General features: G+C 49.7%; 1 protein-coding gene across 3 annotated transcripts in view; it reads right to left on the bottom strand.

Annotated features, from left to right (window-relative positions):
* Nucleotides 1–1,598: 1,598 nt before the first annotated feature.
* Nucleotides 1,599–22,818, bottom strand: part of UBASH3A (ubiquitin associated and SH3 domain containing A) — a 37,944-nt gene continuing 16,724 nt past the window's right edge. The window contains exons 7-14 of one of the 3 annotated variants that reach the window (XM_070466812.1): nt 17,203–17,329; nt 12,857–12,956; nt 11,190–11,312; nt 10,103–10,195; nt 7,646–7,790; nt 6,913–7,019; nt 4,639–4,745; nt 1,599–3,201 (exon numbers count right to left, since the gene is read on the bottom strand). In XM_070466812.1, the coding sequence (XP_070322913.1) occupies nt 3,064–3,201; nt 4,639–4,745; nt 6,913–7,019; nt 7,646–7,790; nt 10,103–10,195; nt 11,190–11,312; nt 12,857–12,956; nt 17,203–17,329 (940 nt within the window). In that variant the 3' untranslated portion in view covers nt 1,599–3,063. Of the gene's footprint in view, nt 3,202–4,638; nt 4,749–6,912; nt 7,020–7,645; nt 7,791–10,102; nt 10,196–11,189; nt 11,313–12,856; nt 12,957–17,202; nt 17,330–22,818 lie in introns of all 3 variants that reach the window. The other 2 variants (XM_070466811.1, XM_070466813.1) reach the window with 2 other exon arrangements.

Below are 22,818 nucleotides of genomic sequence, written 5' to 3'. Positions count from 1 at the left end.
ACTGTTCCCTGTGTCCTCACATGGTCATCCTGTGTGTGTCCGGGTCCTCATCTCCTCTTCTTATAAGGACACCAGTCATCTTGGGTTAGGGCCCACCCCAATGAGTGCATCAGTTCAGTTCAGTTCAGTTCAGTCGCTCAGTCATGTCCGACTCTTTGCGACCCCATAAATTGCAGCACACCAGGCCTCCCTGTCTATCATAAACTCCCGGAGTTTACTCAAACTCATACCCATCGAGTCAGTGATGCCATCCAGCCATCTCATCCTCTGTTGTCCCCTTCTCCTCCTGCCCCCAATCCCTCCCAGTATCAGGGTCTTTTCCAACGAGTCAACTCTTCGCATGAGGTGGCCAAAGTTTCAGCTTCAGCGTCAGTCTTTCCAATGAACACCCAGGACCGATCTCCTTTAGGATAGACTGGTTGTATCTCCTTGCAGCCCAAAGGACTCTCAAGAGTTTTCTCCAACACCATAGTTCAAAAGCATCAATTTTTCGGTGCTCAGCTTTCTTCACAGTCCAACTCTCACATCCATATTCTTTAAAGGCCTCTCCAAAAAAAAAAGAAAAGTCCCATTCTGAAGTGTTGGGGTTAGGACTTCATCTTAACAAATTTTGGGAAGGGAAGACAGGATTCAGCAACACGATCTGTAGCTGAAGCATGTCAAATTTGGCTCTAAAATATGACTGGCTTCAGTGGAACGTGACGGGTCTTTCTTCCCAGAGAAACTTAGCAGAGTGTTTGCAGGGACTGGTGGCCTCAGAACCTGTGGCTCAGTGCTTCTCCATCACAGGTACGAGTTCAGGAACCTGGCTTCTCTGCAACCCAGCTCTAGGCCAGCTCCTCCTCTGGTTTCAGCCTCCTCCCTTCTTCTGAGAAAGCTTGGCTGGGAAGAATCCCAGTCATCATGGCCCCAGGTTCATAGACAGTGTTCGCTGGGTCTGGGATGCGAGCAAACCATGCTGGAGGGTTCTTTTCCAGTTTTGTTCATGCCCATAGGTGAGGACATCAAAGAGATGATGTGGGGGGTGGGGAGGGGGTTGAAGGTGGGAGCTTGTGGGAACAAGATGTCTGTTTCCAGATGATGTCAGCAGGGGTAAGATGAGGCTTGTGAACCCCAAGGACCAGCAGGGTCAAAGGAAAGAAGAAAGTGCTCAGAAATATTTCTTTTTTTGGTTTCTTATTAGTTCATCAAAAATTTATGCCAAATAATGAAACGCTTCCAAAGGCACCTCCCTCCTTGCCCCTCTCCAGCATAGTTTTGTGCTCCCGCTGCCCCCCCCCCCCCCACTTGAGGGTCATTCTAGAAGTCAAGAATGACAGAAGAGGGCTTTTCTACCTTTGTTGCAGGAAGCCTTGTCAACCAACATTATAGGATATAAAGACAACTGTGTTTCTTGCATACTTGACCTCAAGCTCTGAGGTTCAGACCCATCTTGTTGTCCCATGTAGACCCCCACAGGCAGTCCAGCAAGGAGGAGGCGGTGGTCTGCCTCCTTCATCACTCAGGCCATGAGACCCAGAAGCCTCACCCCACAGAGGGTGAACCCAGACGTCTTGGGGACCACCCCAAAGAAGTGGCGACTATGTAAATCCTACGAGTTTGACTTGTGACATTTTTATTCACCATCATGATTGGGAACGTCGGTGTGGCACTGGTGTATCCAGGAAAGAACAGAGGTGTTGGGGTCGGGCAGCATGTCTCAGCATGACTGCACCCTCCCTCTGAGCACTCTGAGGGCTATTTCTTCTTCTTGGGCAAGGATGGGGTGAGAGGACACAGCTGGGTGCCCCCTCCATTGACTGCCTGGACCAGCTTGTTCGAAGTCAGAGCACCCTTGGATGCACCCTCCCTGGAGGCTTCGCTGTGCCTGGGTTGGGGGTCCTCTCTGCTTTCTCTCTCCTGATAGTCAAGGCAGGACCCACCCCCTCCATTTACAAAGCCCGCCTCCCCGCTCCACTTGATCAAAATGGAGAAAAAGAGAAACGAAGTGAGCCCTGCACCAAGGGGATGTCACAAACCCTTCCACCCTGGCCTCTGTATAAACAGCCCGACGTGCTTGGGAGGACTGGGGGTGATGGGCTGAAAGGTGGACCCTGGGAGGACTGGGGGTGATGGGCTGAAAGGTGGCCCCCCGAGAGGTGCACTCCCTGATCCCTGGGCCCATGACTGCGTCACATGGTACAGCGAAGGGGACTTTGCTGGTGGAATTAAGTTAAGGGTCTTGAGATGGGGAGATATTCCTGATTATTGGGTGGGTTCGGTGTAACCTGAGGGTATTCACAAAAGGGAGATAGGAGAGTCAGCAGCAGAGGTGACATGACTGTGTAAGGGGAGGAGCAGGGGGATCTGAAGGGGCACCACAGCTGCCTTTGAGGATGGAGGAAGGTGCCAGGGGCCAGGAGTGCGGGCACCTCTGCAGGCCAGAGAAACAGAGAATCAGACTCTCCCTCAGGGCTGTGGGAGAAGAGTACTCCTCTAGCCCATTTCAGAACTTCTGGCCTGCAGGGCTGCAACAGAGTAAACGTGTGTGTGTGTTTCAAACTTGTGTCTCTGATCACCACCGTGGGCTTACTCGTCATAGCAGCAGCAGGTCCCTGATACCTGGTCTGTGGACACCAAGCTCGGTTCCTGGTTTTGATCTGGTAGGCGGTTTCCTTGCTCCATTTTTATTCAATATTTTACCTCCTTCAGCCTGTGTGGAAACAGCCCAAGAGTGTTTGAAACAGAGAAAGGAAACATAGCCCAGAACTTGACAAAAACATATAAAGTGGAATTTTCCCTGGGGTGGGCTTGGGGTGGGTCTTTAACTCCTGGAACCAGAGTCACGGGTCCTCATCCCCTGCCAGCTGGCACGGCCGATGCACAGGGTACAAGATGGCATCCCCACAGCCCAGCTCGCAGGGCGGCGGTTGGCAGATGGCCAACACTCTGGTGTCTGAAAGTGCGTGTTGTGCTTCTACGAATCACCTCGGGGAGACCAGCATCCCTTCAAGATAACAGGGTCTCACAGCCTCTGCGGAGTCCCTTCTCTCCAGTGTGAGTCATGCAAACACAGAACTGGCATCAGTTGCCCTGGATCCAGTTCCTCCAGTTAAACGCGGAGTTGGAGCCATGAGTCAGCGTCTTCACGGGCGGGTTCACCAACTCCCATTTTCCTTCCTCTTTGTTTTCTTCGCAGAAGCACATACCCAGAGACGGGATCTGGAGCAGAGTTAAATCAGTTATTAATATTCCATACCAGGTCGATTGATTTTAGACTTGTTCTCAAGCCAGTAGCCTTGAAGCCTGCGTGATACATCCATGCTGGCACCGTGACCCTGAACTTGGCACTGACATCCAACACAGCGGCCCCCAGGGGGACTCCCTGCCCCTTCCACGGCAGTGGGAAGTGTCTGCAGACCTCACTGTCTGTCATAATTGGGGTGCCATGGCATCTCAGGGTGAGGGAGGGCTGTATTTTTTCCTGGCAGTGCAGGGAGGGGCTCAGAGACCTAAGGGCTTTGCACAGCAAAGAGAGGTGCTGGCTGGGCCAGGCCGGGCCAGGGGTCTACTCTTCTGCAGCCTGCAGGCCACTCTGGAGCTCAGAGACACCTTGCTGTCCACACCTGTGGTAAACAAGCCGTGGTCGGCAATGGCCAGATCAGGGACCTATCGCTCATCACAGGTGTTGTCTGCACTGCAGCACTCCCAGCCTCAAGGTCGTTGGTCAATCAGCTGATTAACTTGCTGAAAAGGACAAGGGCAGAGGGCAAGTGTATCCCTGAGTAGGTCTCTGGGGCAGGGAATGGGGAGGGCTAAGTCCTGAGTTTGCCTGCCTCCTTCATCTCGCCAATGCTGCTCGTCATCTCTGCTTTGCTGGGTGATGCTCCACAGGTTGGTCCACCTGTTATTCTTATCTACACATCCAGCACCCACTTGATTTTTCAGTATGTGTTGAGGGCAGGAGGAGAAGGGGATGGCAGCGGATGAGATGGTTGTATGGCATCACCAACTCAATGGACAAGCATCTGAGCAAACTCCCAGAGATAGTGAAGGGCAGGGAAGCCTGGTGTGCTGCAGTCCATGGGGTCCAGAGAGTTCATGACTGAACAACAACAGATGACTCCGGCCCAGCACCAGGCACTCTGACAGCTTCGACAAGCTCCTATGTTTCATGGCTTGATGACTTCAAAGGCTAGAGGGAGGGGCTGCTTTCTGTCTGTCTGCAGTCTCCCCCCTCACCCACCCCATCCCCGGAGCAAGCCAGCCCAATAACTGCTCTTTTTCTTCTTTCTTAATTAGCTCAACCTCTGCACCTACCCTCTCCAAAAGGACCATGTGCTCAACTACTACAGTAGTAAGGAATTATCATATGACCTGATTATAAAAGTCCTCTGTCTTGTTTTTTATATTAACTTGGCAGCAAATGGCCAAAGCTGCCATGACGATAAAGATGACAAACATCCTCTGACAGTCCCTTGCCTGCAGCTACCCTCTGCATAAGAGCCAGTGGACACCTTCTCAGGGGAAAAGGTGTGGGGGTCCCTACTGCTCTGGGTTGTTCAAGACATTTGTCTCTGTTCTGAGAAGGGGATGTGGGGACCCACATCCTCAGGCTGCCTGCTTCCATGGCCCCAAGAGAAAAGAGGGGGCGCTTACCTTTCTCACGAGCTGGGCAAAGTCCGCGCAGTCCCGGGGCGGCAGCCCAAGCAGCGGGCGAGTGCAGGTGTCCAGCGCCGAGCCATGGCCCACGACCAGGATGACGCCTGCTGTGGAAGGAAAGCACCCCGAGTCAGAGCAAGCACGGAGGATGCCCCTTATCAGACGGTGGCCCCAGAGTGGTCAGGGTGGAATAAACTTGTGGTGCCCCGAGGCCTTGGCAACCCCGGATGGAGGTAGGCATGGTTGGCAACAGGTTAATAACACTGGCAACTGGCCTCTGGTTTGTGTGTAAGGTCTTCTGAGCCCGTCACATCCTCACACGGGGCCGGCACAGACATACCTGCCCTCGAGCTTCAGGAATGGGACAGTGCCAAGCTCTGAGCTGTGTTGTCCAGGCCTGTGAACTTGAGCTTGATCAGCTGGTCATCACAATGGACCACGGAGGACTCTCACTTTATGGAAGGACCTCCAGAGTCCATGGCAACGTGTAAGGGCAGCCAAGGCTGGGATGCTGCCAGCCTGGGGAGTTAGACCTGCTGCCGAGTCAGGGAGACCCTGGGGCTGTACCCACTGCACTGCCTGAGGAGGAAACTGGAACCCAAGCTTCCTTGGAAAGTCCTGGCCCACAGAGTGGTCCATTCAGGTTGCGCTAATGTGACTGTAAGGACTTCCCAGGTGGCATAGTGGTAAAGAACCCACCTGCAATGCAGGAGACACTAGAGGCGACGGTTCAATCCCCGGGTCGGGAAGATCCCCTGGAGGAAGGCATGGCAGCCCACTGCAGAGTTCTTGCCTGGAGAATCCCATGGACAGAGGAGCCTGGCGGGCTACAGTCCATGGGGTTGCAACCACACCATGACTTTGTAGGCCACATCTCTTGCATCTCCTGCACTGCAGGAGGGCTCTTTACCACTGAGTCACAGGTGAAGCCCGTAACATTCCTGCTCTTCCAGACGTGTCCGCCCCTTTCCTCTAATAACATTCAAGTCTCTTGAGGGATTATTACGTGTCTTCTTCACTGACATTTTCCCATGATGTTCTATTTGATGCCTGACACATGGCTGATGTTCACACTTGCTAACTTAAATCTTATAGCATTAGCTTTTCATGTTTCACCATGGACATTTTCACATATACCCCAAAGGCAGGTCTGATGAATCCCTGTGTCCTCATCAGGGAGCTCCAACAGTTGATGTTCTGCCCATCTGGTATCATCTGTCTGTTACCTGACATCCTTCCCTGTGAGGTATTTTTATTTTATTTTTACTGAAGTATAGTTGATGTACAATATTATATAAGGCATACAATATAGTGATTTGTAATTTTAACAGTTACACTCCATTCATAGCTACTGTAATATATTGGCTATTTTCCCCATGTTGTACAATAGATCCTTGTAGCTGATTTTATACCTACCAGTTTGTATCTCTTACTCCCTTCTTCCATCTTCCTCCTCCCTACTTCCCTCTCCCCACCAGTTCATTCTCCCAGCACTCATTCATTCCCTGTATCTGCATCTGCTCCTTTTTGTGTTATATTCACTAGTTTGTTGTATTTTTAGATTCCACATACAAGTGCAGTGTTTGTCTTTCTCTGTCTGACTTATTTCACTTAGCATAATGCCCTCCAAGTCCATCCATGTTGTTACAAATGTCAAAATTTCATCCTTTTTATGGCTGAGTGGTATTCCATTGTACATATGTACCACATCTCAATTTGTTGATTGGATGATGGACACTTAATGCATTTTTTAAAGTGTAGCCCAAATATCACGCTACTTTGTAGGATGTACCACAGTTTGCATCTCCAAATGAGGACTTCTCATTTTTACACAACTGCTATGCCATTACCCCATTAACTAAATTAACAGTGCTTCTTAATTATTTCCATATTCAGCTTCCATATTTAAATTTCTCTAATAGACTCAGCCATCAACTTAAACAGATGTTTTGTTTGAATCGTCATTTAGACATGACCCAACATTTGGTAGTTTGGCTCTTAGCTTCTTCCTTTGCTTCCTGGGAAATGGGCATGGGTGGTCTGTGTTGACCCTACTATCCTGGGTCCCATCGGTTCCGGAATCGGGGGCCCCAGGGTGGGGTGGTGGTGGGGGGTGTGTCTCTACAGAGTCAGTGGTATAGCACTCTGGAGGTGGGGAAACTGGATGGGGGAGGTCGGGGCATGCCCAGGTTCAAAATCAGCCATTTCCAACTCAGAGGTGGGGGACCCCGACCCCCGGGGCTGCCGTACCAAGGTCACTGGGGCACTTACCGTCCTGTGGGCAGGTGTTGACGATCTGTTCCATGCTCACTGCACACCTGTGCACGTAATCATCATAGCCCTCGGCCGGCAGGAGAGAGGCGAGGGGGAAGGCCGGCCTGGAGGAGGAGAGCGGAGCTGCCATCTGACCCGCGTGTCAACAGAAGGAGCGAGATGGCTTTGCCTCTAGCTAAGGCTCACGGTCAGCAGTGAGCCTCCAGTTCTGTGCCCCAAACCAGCAAAGGGCTGGTGCTGGGGGCTGCAGGCTGCACTGCCACTGAGCAGCGGGCACACAGGCTTGTGATGGCAGAGCCGGCGACGGGCGGTTCTCCGGCCGACAGATGCTAGCTGGTCTCCCTGACCCTCATCTCAGTGGGCCTGACCTGTAGGTTTCACGTCCAGTCTTGTGGATTCAGTTCGGTCAGAACCCCTCCCCCACTGTATCTGACCACCCTGGATACCTGAGCAAACTCGGCTCCCCCTCCACCCCCAGACATGTCTGTACTCCTGCCTGTCTGCAGTAAGGATAGTTTAAGGTCTGCAAGGATCACCCTTTTCTTATATGAACTGTCCACCCCACCCTCTCCTGGTTGAAAAATCCCCACTGGGCCTTGTATTTGGAGAGGAGTCTGATCTCTCTCCTTCTGCTACGCCCCACTGCGGTGGTCCCTCATGAATAACACCTTCTTCATCATCTTTAACAAAAAGGAGGAAGCCTAGTTGCAGACATCGTGAGGTGGCTCACCTGTAATCCAGGCTGATGTTGAAATCCGCCTCCTTCATCTCTTCCAGGGTCATGAGGGTAGGGGTGGTTTTGCCGGCCTCCCACTTGGTCCATTCAAAGATGCCAGGTTCCACTCTTATCTTAACTTTTTTCTCCAGTTTGAACTCTGAATTTCAACAGAACACAAGTGCTTATCATCTTCAGGGTTTATTTTGACTTTCTGTAAATAAGTCTCTTCCTAGGTCTAAATCAACCCTTTGGGGGGGGGGGAAAAACGTGATTTTATTTCACTTGGTGAATATTGTCCTGTGATGACGCACAGTCATGCTAGTTCTCAGACAAGAGCCACAGGGCAGTTGGAGGCAATAGGATGACCCTCTGTCCATCAGGAAGGACCAGAGTCTCCTGGGATCTGGAAGACACCAGCAGCCCCCTGGTGCTCATCCTATCCTTGCATGGGCCCCACTGCACGCGGCATCTGGGCTCATCCTCAGGTTAAGAAGGAGCGCACCCATGAGGACTTGGCTGGTCCACTGATCCTCAGAAAAGACGAACAACTGTGGAGCCTGTCAGTCACACAGAAGCATCATCCTGGTAAACACTTAGCCCAGAAGGAGCCAAAACAGAGGGTGGATGGGAGTCACCTTCCAGAACATTCTAAGTCTATCAACTCACCCTTCCCTAGGATTTTTTTTTTAATGAGAAAAAAAAAAAGCTCCACTTTCTATTGTAAACTAGAAAACTGCAAATGGAAGTCATGATCTGTTTTGCCAAAAATAGTACATATTTTTGCTATAGAAAAACACATTCCATAAACTGACTTTTTTTTAATACCTTCGTAACTCTTCCTCCAATGACATCCTTTCCACTGCACCCCCACCCACACCAGCCAACTTGATCCAGTCTGTCATTCCCAGCTGTTGCAACCCTCTCCAAGCGCAGCACCAACCTCTCTCTTCTCTGCGTCCAGCCAACACTCCTTTCTCTGCAGCTTTCTCCCTCTCATATCTGACTCCAGCCTTCCTATTGCCTCCCGGGATTTCGGTCCATGGAGCCCACTCTTTTCTTTGAATCCTTCACCTTCCCCAGCCTCTAACTCCCCGCTTCGGCAGTTTAAAATCTCAGCTCCATCTCCTTGGCCCTCCCTTGTACAACCTCAGCATCTCTTGCCCTTTCCTGTTCCATCGTGTTCACTTCTCAGACTTGTCCGGGGTTAGCCTGGCTCCTCCCTGCCCACACCTGCCCCAGCCTGGCTGATGGGTCTCGACATCGGGCCGTGCCCACGGTCTCACATGGTCATCCTCTACATCCCCATTTCCGTCCAAGTCCCCTTCCTGATTGGCATGTCCCAACTTCAGTGTCTCCTGCCTTATGCTCACCTGGTGACCTGACTTCCTGTGTCTCTGAGAACATGGAGGCAAGCCCCCTGCTCACTCCTGCCCCCATGTCCACACACTCTGCTCTTGGTCCCATCACTGCCATGCTCCTAGGGTGACCCAGGTCTCCTGCCCTCTTCCCCATGTGGGATGGGGGTGGAACTGGGGTCTCCAGGGCAGCTGCCCCTCTGGCAGGGACTTGCTTCTTCCTGTAGGTGGATACCCACTCAGAAGGGTCTGCTGCTGTCTTCCTGACACACAACAGGCTTTGATAGCACTGGACAGCTCCCAGGAGACCCTCCACTTGCTCCAGGGAGGCTTGCATTTCAGACTTTTTTTTAAAAAAAAGTATGCATTTTAATTGAAGGCTAATTACTTTACAATATTGTAGTGGTTTTTGCCATCCATTGACATGAATCAGCCATGGGTGTACATGTGTTCCCCATCCTGAACCCCCCCCCACCTCCCTCCCCATCCCATCCCTCAGGGTCGTCCCAGTGCACCAGCCCTGAGCACCCTGTCTCCTGCATCGAACCTGGACTGGCGATCTGTTTCATGTGTGATAATATACATGTTTCAATGCTATTCTCTCAGATCATCCCATCCTCGTCTTTTCCCACAGAGTCCAAAAGACTGTTCTATATATCTGTGTTTCTTTTGCTGTCTCGCATATAGGGTTATCATTACCATCTTTCTAAATTCCACATATATGTGTTAATATACTGTATTGGTGTTTTCCTTTCTGGCTTACTTCGCTCTGTATAGTAGGCTCCAGTTTCATCCACCTCATTAGAACTGATTCAAATGTACTTTAGAAAGGACCAGAGCAGTTCCCAGTTCTCCGGGAAGAACCTCACCCTCAGGTTTTTTAAAAACGCGTGCATAAGTTGGTCAAAGGCAAATTAAAATCTTGACCTTCCAGAAATGTTAACAGGCTCTGTGCCTCCTCACAGTTCTCTGGAGCTGGTTCGCCACTGTCTTGTAAATTTAGACGGTCATTCACATCCATCCACTCTCTGCACCTCTGCTCACTGCCCTCTCCCCCCAGAGAAGAACCATGAGGTCACGGCCACGTGAGAAGGTCGCTGCAGTTCTCACTGACCTCCCAGGATATGTTTGGCCGTCTGCACGCAGCGGAGGGCTGGGGAGCTGAAGACCGAGGTGATCCTGATGCCGCTGTCCAACAGAGCTTCCCCTGGAAAAGAGCAGTGGGAAATGTGCCCTCTTCATCACTGTAGCCGCCCGAGGGGGCAACTCCGGAGGGCAGCTTACTACCTGTGGCAGGGGGGCTCTTAGGTAGCTCCAAGATCCCCACCCCTTAGTGTATGTGCCCCATACAACTGTGCATGATGAGTGGGGGGAAACTGTGATTAAGGTCAGGTAGCATGCCCCCAGGGAGGAGCCCGTTTTAGTGTGTTCCTCCAGTTAACCAGTGCGTGACTTGGGAAGCCCATGAACCTTCCCGAGTCTAGATTTGAGTTTCTTAACTCATAGAATGCAGACCGGATGAGCTCAATGGTCTCTTCTCTCCACAAGGTCAATCATGTGGAACCACAACCTCAGACAAAACAAAAGCCCAAAGGGACAGATTTTGAAATAAAACCAAAGACAGGATGTATCTTTCAAATTTTAAAAGGACATCCTTAGTGTATACAGAGGTCACTGATTTTTTTTTTTCTTCCTTTTCTTTCTTGTTCTTTTTATCCCTTTCATTCCTCCTGACTTCCCCACCAACCCATTCCTGGGTCAAGTCTCTGAGCTTCCACTTACTTGCTGTGTGATCTTGAGTTGCTATGTGATCTTGGGCAACATACTTAACCTCTCTGGGCCCCAGTTTCTTCATCAGCAGAGTGAGGATAATGCTATAACTGCCCTCAAAGCACATGGCAAGGGCTCAGTACAAGAGAGTGATAATCACTGCTATAATCATTGCTACTCTTCTCTTGGTTGTTGCTGTTTAATCGCTAAGTTGTGTCTGACTCTTGCAACCCCATGGACTGTAGCCCGCCAGGTTCCTCTGTCCATGGGATTCTGCAGGCAAGAATGCTGGAGTGGGTTGCCATTTCCTTCTCTAAGGGATCTTCCCAACCCAGGGATTGAGCCCTTCATTTTCTGCCTTGGCAGGCAGATTCTTTACCACTGAGCCACCTGGGAAGCCCCATTCCTCCTAGGTTGAGCCTCAAACATACCTGCCATTCTGGACTGGAAAATTCCACAAGAAGATAATGGTGGATCATTTTCAAAGTCTTTGATACCGCGGCTCCGTTTGGGCAGGCTGCGAGGGAAGTTCAGGTCTGGCCGGTAGTATTTTCCTACAGCATAAATAAGCACCAGTTGTTCAATTCCATCAAGTTGGTTCATACCTGTCCCACTAAATGCTTAAGATCAAGAACCACATTTGAAGCACAGTAATTAAACTGTTGTCAACAGCGTTTTTTCTTGAACGTACCCTGCGATGTAGATTGAATTTCAGGAGGAAATTCTACTCTACCCAGCACACATTTCCTCAAACTCAGAAAACCTGTGTTTCATCTGCAGGCACCACCAGACTGTCTTCATCCTCTGAAAACCCCTCCCAAAGATACACTCATGCAATTGCCCTGATTAAGAACAAGCATCTCCATGACTGACTTAGCTTAACTCAATGAGAATCTCAAATTGGCATTAATTAATTAGATGCAACTCAACCCATCTCCTTGGCTTTTAAGGTGTCACATTGCCTGTGGGCCAGAATACAGATGGCAGGAGTGGGTCCTGCATTGTGTATTGTTAGTCAGTTGCTTCAGGCTGGAGAATTCCATGGACAGAGGAGCCTGGTGGGCTACAGTCCATGGGGTCACAGAGAGTCCAACATGACTGAGTGACTTCATGTTCACTTTCACTTTTCAGGGGGGAGTGGACCTCAGGGGGATTCACTGGGACTGCCCCGCCCCCACCCCAATCCATTCAGAGGCTCAGAGCACTTTGGTTCACCTTGAGTTTGACCTTGAACTCTACGCTTGGACGATCTGGTGCACATCTTGGCACCACCAGTGACTAGTTGCGTGATTAGAGGCAGCTGACTGACCCCCCTTATCTGTAAAACACGGGTGATGATATAGTTGTTTGAATGAGTCAGTAAGGAGATGCCTGGAGCCCAGGGCCTGGCTCAGAGTAAACAGTCAGTAGGGTTAGTTCTGATCTCATCCTCAGATTATCAGTGATCCCCACAGAGGACTCTGTAACACACCAAGCCCTCACATCCTCTTACATGTCCCCCAGACATCCTGGCCACAACAGATTCTAGCAGCCAAACTCCTGTCCCAAGACCTGCTCTATGAATGTCATGTGGCCGGTTAGTCACTTGTGCCTGAACACACCAGACCAGCCTTCCAACAGTTCACCAATCAGAGAGAGGTAGGGTTTTCCATGCCTTGTTTTTTTAGGTTCCATGCAAGAGTTTTTAGAAGCCGCCTCCCCAGAATTTCCATTGACAGAGACTTTGTTGGAACTGGAAGCCTTAAAGGCTTTTCTTAAATGCCAAAGTGTTAGCTGAGTCTGCACAGAAGGTGGCATTTGTTTTCCATTCAAAGAGAAGGTCCATCACTTTGATCATATTGTCAAGAGCATCTATGACTCCCCAGATGTGAACCTATTCTTTTGAGGTCTTCTGCCCTCATTGATGCCTCATCTGTGGTCGCTTTGCGAGGTAGAGGGCAGAGCTCCAAAGAAGCCGAGGATCTGGGAGGAGGTTAGGTTCTGATGGGAATTCAGTCTGAGTAAAGAATGGTGCCCCCGGGCTCTGACTCAGAATATTGAGACGTGATCTGTGTTAGCGCTAATTCCTCCGTTTGGATCCTGCCAGGACCGTACTTACCATCGGGTGTTGTACACTGCTGCAGCCAGGACTTCCCAAAGATCTGGTCCACCCTCTCCCCATGGCGGACCACCAGGACGCTTCTCCTCACTATCGTGGCCTGGGATGGGGGGAGGAGAGGCACCTGAGGTTTAACACTGCGTTCTGAGACTTGTCCCCGGCCCCCACTCCAAGGCATCCCTCCTGTCCTTGTTCAATAGCTATGCTGTGTTATACTCAGTTGCTTTAGTCGTGTCCTACTCTTTGCAGCTCCGTGGATTGTAGCCTGCCAGGCTCCTCTGTCCATGGGATTCTCCAGGCAAGAATACTGGAGTGTATTGCCATGCCCTTCTCCAAGGGATCTTCCCAACCCAGGGATTGAACCCATGTCTGTTATACCTCCTGCATCAGCAGGGGGGTTCTTTACCACTAGTGCCACCTGGGAAGCCTGTTGAGCAGCTACAGCCTTTACAATGAAATGGGACTAGGAATCATCTATAATTTCCTGCAGCCTTTAATGTTCTGGGCACTAGAGCACACACAGGAAATGCAGAGAAAGTGGAATGAATGGTCCACCCCTCAGCACATCAGTTTTCCACCATCCCTACTCTTCCAAGTGCCTACCCTGGTCTTGGTCCCTTCAGGCTGAACTGGAATGAAACACCCTGCATGACCGACAACAGACATTTGAGTCTCACAGTTCTGGGGCTGGAAGTGTCAGGTGTCCAAGGTCAGGCCCAGCGGTCGGGGGAGGGTCCTCACACAGTGGAGGCTGGGGGTGCTCTGGGATCTTGGTCCTAAGGTCACTGACCCTTCTCTTGAGGGCCCCACCCAAGTGGTCAAGCACCTTCCAAAGGCCCCACCTCCAAACGCCATCACACTAATCAACAGATTTCAATATAGGATTTTGGGAGGGGACACAGTCTTCATCCCTCCAGAGTAACTACTTAGGATATTGTCTGCATCTATCTAAGTATAATAATATGCACATTATTACCATATGACATAATATGTAATTGTAATCTATTCTAGCATATATTAGAATATATAATTATATATAATCTATAGTGTATGTGTGTGTGTGTGTTCCTTGCTCGGTCATGTCTGACTCTTTGCGACCCCATGGACTGTAACCCTCCAGGTTCCTCCGTCCATGGGATTCTCCAGGCAAGAATACTGGAGTGGGTAGCCTGTCCCTTTTCCAGGGTATCTTTCTGACTCAGGGATTGAACTTGGGTCTCCCGCATTGCAAGCAGATTCTTTACCTTCTGAGCCACCAGGGAAACCATAATCTATAGTATTAACATAAGAATATAAAATATGTATTATACAATATAATAGATGTATATATATGACATGTAGATAAGTACAGATCTTTTCTCAATTTGTGATGGGTTACAGTCCAATAAAACCATCGTAAGTTGAAAATGTCCTAAGTCGGGAATGCATTTAATGCATTGAAACAACTGAACATCTAGTTCAGCCCAGTCTACCTTAACCGTGTTCAAACACCTACATTAGCTGACAGCTGAGCAAACTCATCTATCACAAAGCATATTCTATAATTGTGTTGAACATCTCCTGTGATTTGCTGGATACTGTACTGAAAGTGAAAAACGAAATGGCTGTCTAGGTGCAACATGGTTATCAGTGTATCAGTATTTCACCCTTGTGATCACGGGCTAATGGGGCTGCTGCTGCCACTGGCAAGCATCAGATAGAGGACTGGACTGCACATCACTAGTCTCGGGAAAGAGCAAAATTCGAGTATTTAAAATTCTACTGAACGCATTTGCTTTTATATCGTAAAGTCAAAAGAGTGTAAGTTGAGCTTTTAAGTTGGGAACCCTCTGTATCTAATGTATCTATCTATGCATCTTCTATGTATCTATTATCTGTCTATCTGTCTATCATTTATCCATCCATCCATCCTAGTCTCCTCTGTTGCTGACACTTGTCTTCTTCTGAAGGGCCCTCCAGGACCACCCAGGCGTTGGCATGTTAAAGATGGTTCTCTGCTTGGTGTCAGGGTATATGTTTAGCTCTGAGTAACCAGGCGAGAGGGGCTTCCTGGGTGGCGCTAGTGGTAAAGAACCCACCTGCCAATGCAGGAGATATAGAGAGACACGAGTTTGATCCCTGAGTTGGGAGGATCCCTTGGAGGAGGGCATAGCAACCCACATGGAGAATCCCAGGACAGAGGAAGCTGGCAGGCCACAGTCCATGGGGTCGCAAAGAGTCCAACATGACTGAGTGACTGAACAGTAGTTCTGGAGCAGAATGGGAAATTCCACATCAGCACAGGCCCGTGGTCTCCTGTGACTTGCGCCATCAGCATCAGGAGCACCTGTGCCTGATTCTGGGACACAAGGCGTCGTCCACAGGTGCCCCACTTAGGGGGTCTCATTGGGGCTGAGGACAAGCGTGGAAAGATGAGTCACAGGTGGCAGAGGATGGGGGGGCAGAGCAGATGGTGCTGCCACAGGAGGTGGGCTGGGGGGACTCCACGGAGGACGCAGGGCTTGGTCATGCCTGGCGTCGAGGTCACCAGGGATGTTTGGGCTGAAATCACCAGGGAGGTTATAGCCCCCACTTCAGGGGCTGAAAACAAGAGTAGCTCATTCCCTTCCAGTTCTGAAGGCTCAAAATGAAGGCATCGCAGGGCCAGGTCCCCTCAGAGGCTCTAGGGGAGGGTCCTTCCTGCCTCTTTGAGCTCCCGGCCCCCAGCATCCTTGGCATGTGGCCGCCTTGGTGGGTAGCTCCAGGTTCTGCCTCCCGGGCACGTGGCTTCTCCCTGAGGGCTGCGTCTCCTCTTCTACGTGCATCACACCCCTGCTTTCAGTGATTCGGTTTAGAACCACAGGATAATCCAGAACAACCTCTCCACTGAGATTCTCATCTCATCCCCAAAGGCAGAGACACGTTTCCTTGTAACTTTCACAGGGCACAGGAACTGAGACCTCATTTCTTTGGGGCTGTTGTTCAGCCCACTACATGATTGTTTTAGCACACCTATGGCCAGTTTTCCTTTCTTACAGCATGGATGAAGTGGTCTCAGACCAGGGGAGGGTTCCGTCCACAGGACTGGTGTCAGGGTCTCACCTACTAAACACCAGCACGTTCACACAGAGGCTGAGCCCAAGCCTGAGCTTTTCCACCTAGCTCCTCTCCTTGTTCAATCTGAAAAGAGGGGGCTCAGGCTCAGGGAGCCCCCAGCCCTGGTCCAGGCCAGTTCTCCCCCTCCCCAGTGAGACTGAGGCAGGCAAGGGGTGGTGCCCATCTGTGACTGCCTGGGGCTGACAGGCCTCTGGCTCCCAGTCCGTGGCTCCGCTTCCCAGGTCATTGTCCCCCTGGGGACCCGGCTAGAGGTCACCATGATGTCTTCACACTGTTCTGGTGTCCCCTGCCCTGTGTTCAACTCTTGTCTGACCTAGAGGCATCCTCTGGGATCTGGTGGGTTCCTGGGGCAGAAGTCAGCTGGCTGATGGCAGAGTTAGGGAGAAAGCATGGCAGACTGGGAGGGCTGGGTCTCTACCCCTTCCCCACCATGTGTCCTGGCCCCGTGAGTGAGCTTTGGTCACGAGCACCGAGCTTTGGTCAAGAGCTGTATGTGGACATTGTGGACCCTGTATGTGTCTTATGGACACTGGACAGATTCACAGCCATGTGTACGTGTGTATGTGTGTGTGTGTGTATGTGTGTATGTGTATATGTGTGTGTGTATGTGTGTATGTGTGTATGTGTATATGTGTGTGTATATGTGTATAATGTGTGTGTATATGTGTGTAGTGTGTGTATGTGTATGTGTGCATATGTGTATATATGTGCGTGTAGTGTGTATATGTGTATGTGTGTGTATGTGTATATGTGAGTGTGTGTGTATATGTGTGTTTATGTGTGTGTGTAGTGTGTGTATGTGTATAAGTGTATATGTGTGTGTATGTGTATATGTGTGTGTATGTGTGTAGTGTGTGTGTATGTGTGTGTATATATGTGTGTGTAGTGTGTGTGTATGTGTATATGTGTGTGTGTATGTGAGTGTGTGTATTTGTGTATGTAGTGTGTGTGTATGTGTATATGTGTGTGTATGAGTATATGTGAGTATGTGTATGTGTATATGTGTGTGTATGTGTGTGTATATGTGAGTGTGTATGTGTATATGTGTATGTGTGTGTGGGTCACCCTCTTTCCCGGGGTGATGGAGCAGAGGGACCTGGTAGCAGAAGGATGGGCCCTTTGCTGGTCCACCTGGGCCTGAGCTCCGGGAAGCAGTGTCTGAATGAAAGCTGCTCCTGGGAGGCGGAGTCTCCCCGGAGCTGACCCAGGACATGGCTGTGTGGCTTGTTTGACATCAAGGGCCCTGTCACCTGTAGGGACTGCAGGCTGCTGAGGCTCCTGGATGAGGATGGCGGGTTGGGCTCCCCGTTCCGTCTGCTGCCGGCCTCACCGTCCTTTCTGGAGCTCATGTCAGGGGCTACACTGAAGGTGTACGTCCTGTGGGAGAGGAAAGGGATGTCATGTCTCGTGGACGCTGGGAGGTACCTGGTCATCACGTGACTGAGAACGCAGGAGACCAGATGTGTGGGTGGGGCCATTTTGAGAGTGAAACAAAACAATGGTTCAGAACAGCTCTGTGCCCAAACGCATGGCATCTCCAGAGGAATGGTGGTGGTTTATCTTCATCACCACCTGTTATGGACTGAACTGTGTGTCCCCAAATGTCTAGTCCTGACACTCAGAACTTCCAATTGGGACTCTATCTGGAGGTAGGGTCTTTGAAGAGCGGATGAAGTTAAAATGAGGTCACCAGGGTGAGTGCTTATTCAACCTGCCCAGGTCCTTCTGAGAAGAGATCAGGGCACAGAGAGGAGACGACCATCTATGCACCCATGAGAGAGGCCTTGGGAGCTTGAACTTGGACTTCCAGCCTCCAGGACTGTGAGAGAAGGGACATCTGTTTAAGCTGCCCCATCTGTGCTACCTTGTTACTGGGCAACCAGGGCATCATCCTCTTAGATTCACCTTCCAAAGGCACGAAGATGCTCGTGGTGGGGATGCAGGGCTAAGGAAGCAGAACAGACATGTCAGCGCCATGGAAACACACAGAAAAGGCACCCATGCACGAGTGGGCAGGTGGGCAAACACAGTACCCAAGCAGTTGCAGACAGAGTGGAGGCTGCTGCTTGTCCAGGGAATCAAGAAAGCTGCCCTGTGTGGGCAGTTGCTTGGGACCTCTGAGGACCACCAAGGGCAAAGATCACAGCACACAAGAGCTGTGAGAACTCCAGAAGGCCTGCGGGTGATGGTGCCAAGGCAGAGGACAGGGTAGGGGCCAGAGGAGGAGTGTGAAAGAGGAACCAAGAGCCGATGGTCATGGAGATCCTCCAACAACAAGAAATTGCCAGGTTCCCCCAGTGGAAACTCAGTTTATAAAGGGAAAGGTCATCTTTTTAAACTGTATGTAAGAATGATCTGGGCTTGCCAGGTGGCGCTAATGGTAAAGAACCTGCCTGCTAAAGTAGGAGATGCAAGAGACATGGGTTTGTTCCCTGGGTCAGGAAGATCCCCTGGAGGAGGACAGGGCAATCCACTCCATTATTCTTGCCTTGGAAATCCCATGCACAGAGGAGCCTGGGGGGCTACAGTCCATGGGGTCACACAGAGTCAGACAAGACTGAAGTGACTTAGCCTGCACACACAGAAGAATGAGCCATAGTCATTTCTTGGTTCCCTTTCTTACTGGACCTGAACCTGGGTCCTGGTAATTGTGAGGGGAGAACTACTTATACTGGAATATAACTATAGTTGTACTGGAGTTATACTGGAGTATAACTATATAACTAGTTATACTAGTTACACTCATGGGGCCTGTAGGCTGCTTTATAGCATGTGGGCAAGTTTCAAACAGGGTCGAGCAAAATACATAGATGTTCAGAGCAACGAAATGAATAGTAGCTGGAGAGGGAAACAGGATAAAAAGAGAACTTGTGCTTGATTTTGTTTTTAAGATGACAGCATCTTTGTCTGCTGGTGGGAGCCCATTGGGGAGGGTCTCATGAGGACAGGTGATGCTGGTACAATGCCCTTGGAGGATGCAGGATGCCCAGGAGGTGTGGAATAAAACACTACAAATGGGCACCCTCAGCTAGGAGTTGGACTGAGCATCACAGTGTGATGAGGGGAGAAGGGTGAGTGGCCCAGAGGCTGCAGGTGACCAGAGTGGGGGACATTCTCCCCAAGTTCACCTCTCATAGTGGACAGGAGTGAAGAATGAAGCAGGTGGCCCATGGACTAGATGAAAAAGTCAGACACAAAGCAACTGGTGAGCAGAGTGTCTGGGATTTATGGTGGGCGAGAAGGAGGCAGACAGTCCTCTCACGTGAGTGACCGGTGAGGGAGCATCGTCTTTATTACTATTTACTTTCTGAAAAGCACTGTCACCTTTCTCTTTAAATTGTAGCTTTGTCTATGATTTTAACATAGAGAAGGCTTACCATTTGGGCATTTAATAATCATTATTAAAGATGAAGCCCAGGAGACAGCACCTCAGATAGCCCTGAGAGACTGCTCCAAAGAGGCAGCGCTGTACTTAGTCATTCAGTGGTGCTGACTCTTTGGGACCCCTCGGACTGCAGCATGCCAGGTTCCTCTGTCCATGGGATTCTTCAGGCAAGAATACTGGAGTGGGTTGCCATTTCCCCCTCCGGGGGATCTTACTGACTTAGGGATCGAACTTTTGCATCACGGGTGGTTTCTCACCGTCTGAGCCACGGAGAAAGCCCAAAAGATGGCTCTGTTACATCTCATTTAAGATCTGTCCTATTGCTTCTCTGTTTTCAAACTCTACCCAGTCCAGAAATCAGAAATACCATCATTTAAACAGCCTTCTTATTTTTTTAAAAATAATTTTCATTTTCTGTTTAACTCAACTCAGTGTGTGCTATACGATCATACAGAATACCACCTATTTTATACCCATTTATTTTCCTATTTCTGATGCACCCGTCAGATAGGAACTCCTAACATACCAGGTCTCCTGCTCTGCCATCTATTCTTTCCCTCATCAGTACCGTATTATAGATTTATAACATGCTTTTAGTATCTGGTAAGGTAGATGTCTCTTCTCATCACTTTTGTTTTCCAAAGTGTTCTCAGCTCTTCTCTCCTGTTTATTCCCCCAGATTAATTTTTCAAACATTCAGTGAAGTTCCAACAAATGACCCCATTGGGATTTCCCTAGAAGGTACTTCACTAAACCTGGAAATGACTCTAACAGGATTCATCTTGTTCCATCGTGAACCTGGTGTGTCCCTACTTATTCAGCCCATTCGTAAATGTTTTCCTTTCTCTCTGAGAGGCCCCAAGCCCTCCAGTTCTTGTAAGGCTGATGACTCCCAGGCCTGCATCCTGAGACCCTCACCGGGTCCTGAGCTGGGAGTGAAGCCATTTCTTCTTCATCTCAGGGGTCCACGGGCTTGGTCACCCGCCTTTCATCCTCACAACCATACACTCAGAGTTAAAGCATTTCTGAAGTTGTCTGCGAGTTGTACCTTCTCTTTCCATGTCTCTCCTGTCTCAAGCGGTAAATCTTACTAGATGGGTTCAGGTTGAATAGATTTACTTGGTGCATATTCTTATAGCATTTAGGGCTTTAGCTGGTGGTAAATAGATGAGAACATGATTCCTGTACTCGGACCATTGATGTTTCCCCCTTCAAGCGAACACGCTCTCAGTATTTGTAGAGTCTCACATTGATACAGGAAACCCTGATTGGTTTCCCCTTCCTGAGGGCGAGGTGGGGCCCCCCCCACACACACCCTGCTTGCGGCCCACAGAGCAGGTAGTGAAGCTGTGTTATCTATAAATAACATCTGTGAAGCTTACAGTGAGAGAGAAAAATTGAATTTTTTTTTTTTTGCTAGTCTGTCAAATGAAACACAACCTAGATTATGAAGGGGATGCTGGCAATGAGAAGAAAAAGGAAAGAATGTAGCAATTAGATATTTCTGTTTTTCTCTTAAACCTCAGAAAACTACTTAATGCTTAACTTACACCATAGAGATAGATGCGTTTAAATGCTCCCTGACTTTTGCCAGGGGCACAGCTGCCGTTTGTGGGTTGTGTGGACTGTGCCCCAGCGTGTCTTCCAGAGATGCCAGGGTGAGGAACCGCAGGTGAGGTGGCTTAAAGGACAGATATTTATTCTCACACAGTCTGGAGCTTGAGAGTCCAAGACCGAGGTGTGGTCAAGGCTGGTTCCCCCTGAGGCCTGTCTCCTGGGCGTGTGCGTGGCCATCTTCTCCCTGTGTCCAAGTGCGATCGTCCTTCTCAATGTGTGTTTGTGTCCTCATCTCTTGCTCTTCATATAAGGACACCAGTCAGATGGACCAGGGCTCATCCTTGAGATCTGCTTCTACCTCAGTCACCTCTTTAAAGAACTTCCCTGGTGACTCAGACGGGAAAGCGTCTGCCTACAGTGTGGGAGACCCGGGTTCGATCTCTGGGTCGGGAAGATCCCCTGGAGGAGGAAATGGCAACCCACTCCAGTAGTCTTGCCTGGAAAATCCCATGGACGGAGGAGCCTGGTAGGCTACAGCCTATGAGGTCGAAAAGAGTCAGATACGACTGAGCGACTTCAACTTTTTCACCACTATAAAGACTCATCTCCAAATATAGAGGTGCTGGGGCTTAGGATGTCAACATAAGAATTTGGGGGACCCAGTGCAGCCCATGACAACACCTTTATAGCTTCTGAGCTACTTGCCACCAACTTGCTCTGTGGTTTTGGAAACTTAAGGGTATTACTTCCAGGTTGGGACTCTTATCCTGGCTCAGAGAGGATGTGTTCTCTGAGCTCTAATATTCCCAGCTCTTTCTTTGACGGTTATACTACATCCTCCTTCTCCATGGAGGGTTGAAAACTTATGATTCATGTATGAACTCCATCGTCATCACGTTGGTGGCCTCTGATCTTTTTCTTCAAAGTAATGGGCAAAATAATAGTCATTTTGTTGCCAAGTGAATCCAGAGACCCTGAACTATTGGCATGAGGCCTGAACAGTCGTAGTGAAGATGGGTCACTGGTGCAGGAAAACTTTTCCTGCTTGGATTGCATGTGCCAAGTGTGAATTCTGCACTGACACTTTTCAAGATATTTATCCACTGTCTGAACAACAGTGTGTCTGCCCGTAGCCAAGGTAGCCTTGGGGCAATGTCATTGAGCTGCAATTTCTTAATGTCTGCTTAAGCGATTAGCGATGTGTCCTGACATTCTGGGGCCGGTTTTTGATTAAAAAGCTCTGAATGTTTAATAAAGTACACTTTTGGCCATTTTAAAAGACATAGCCAGGACACCTGAGTCTGACAGCGGAGCTGGGTCTGCCTTTCTGAGCCATAATCACAGCCCACTGTTTGCCATGCATCTTCCCCAGCATGAATGGGGCGCTTCCAAAACATGGTCGTCAGACAGCGACAGCCCAGCTCAGCATTCAGTTTTCCCTTCTTTTGCTGTGATTCTTGTTAATAGTTATTCATTTCTACGGGAAACTTGCTTCTAGAAGGAGTAGTCTCAGAAATGTCCAGCCTTAAAGCTGGAATGGTTATTTTGGTGGCAGGTGACAGACAGATGAACTGTAAGATGAAAAATGTAACAACCGCAAACTCCTTTTCTCTAGAGTCTTTGCAGCATAGTTCTAGCAACATCCAGCTTGCCAGTTGCCTGGCGCCAGTGAAGCTCTTTTGTCCTGAGCAAGGACTGAAGGACTTGCTAAAGGACAGGAGCCAGACAGAAGCCCGTGCCTCCTGGGCCTCAGATGGTCAGTTAGGGTGGAACCAGCATCTTCTGCCTATTACTCCTTAAATGGGCTGACTGAACTGGTTCTACAAGGCATCAAGTGCTTCCTTAGTTGCATGATGAATTGGCCCCTCCAGCTCCCTGGGCCCAAGTGTTCTCACCTCTCAGAGAGGATGATGTAGCCAGTTAT

The sequence above is a fragment of the Odocoileus virginianus genome, chromosome 4, assembly GCF_023699985.2.
Source record: "Odocoileus virginianus isolate 20LAN1187 ecotype Illinois chromosome 4, Ovbor_1.2, whole genome shotgun sequence".
Lineage (NCBI taxonomy): Eukaryota > Metazoa > Chordata > Mammalia > Artiodactyla > Cervidae > Odocoileus > Odocoileus virginianus.
Note: the sequence above shows the minus strand (reverse complement) of the source record. Positions and strands in the feature narration are given on the sequence as shown.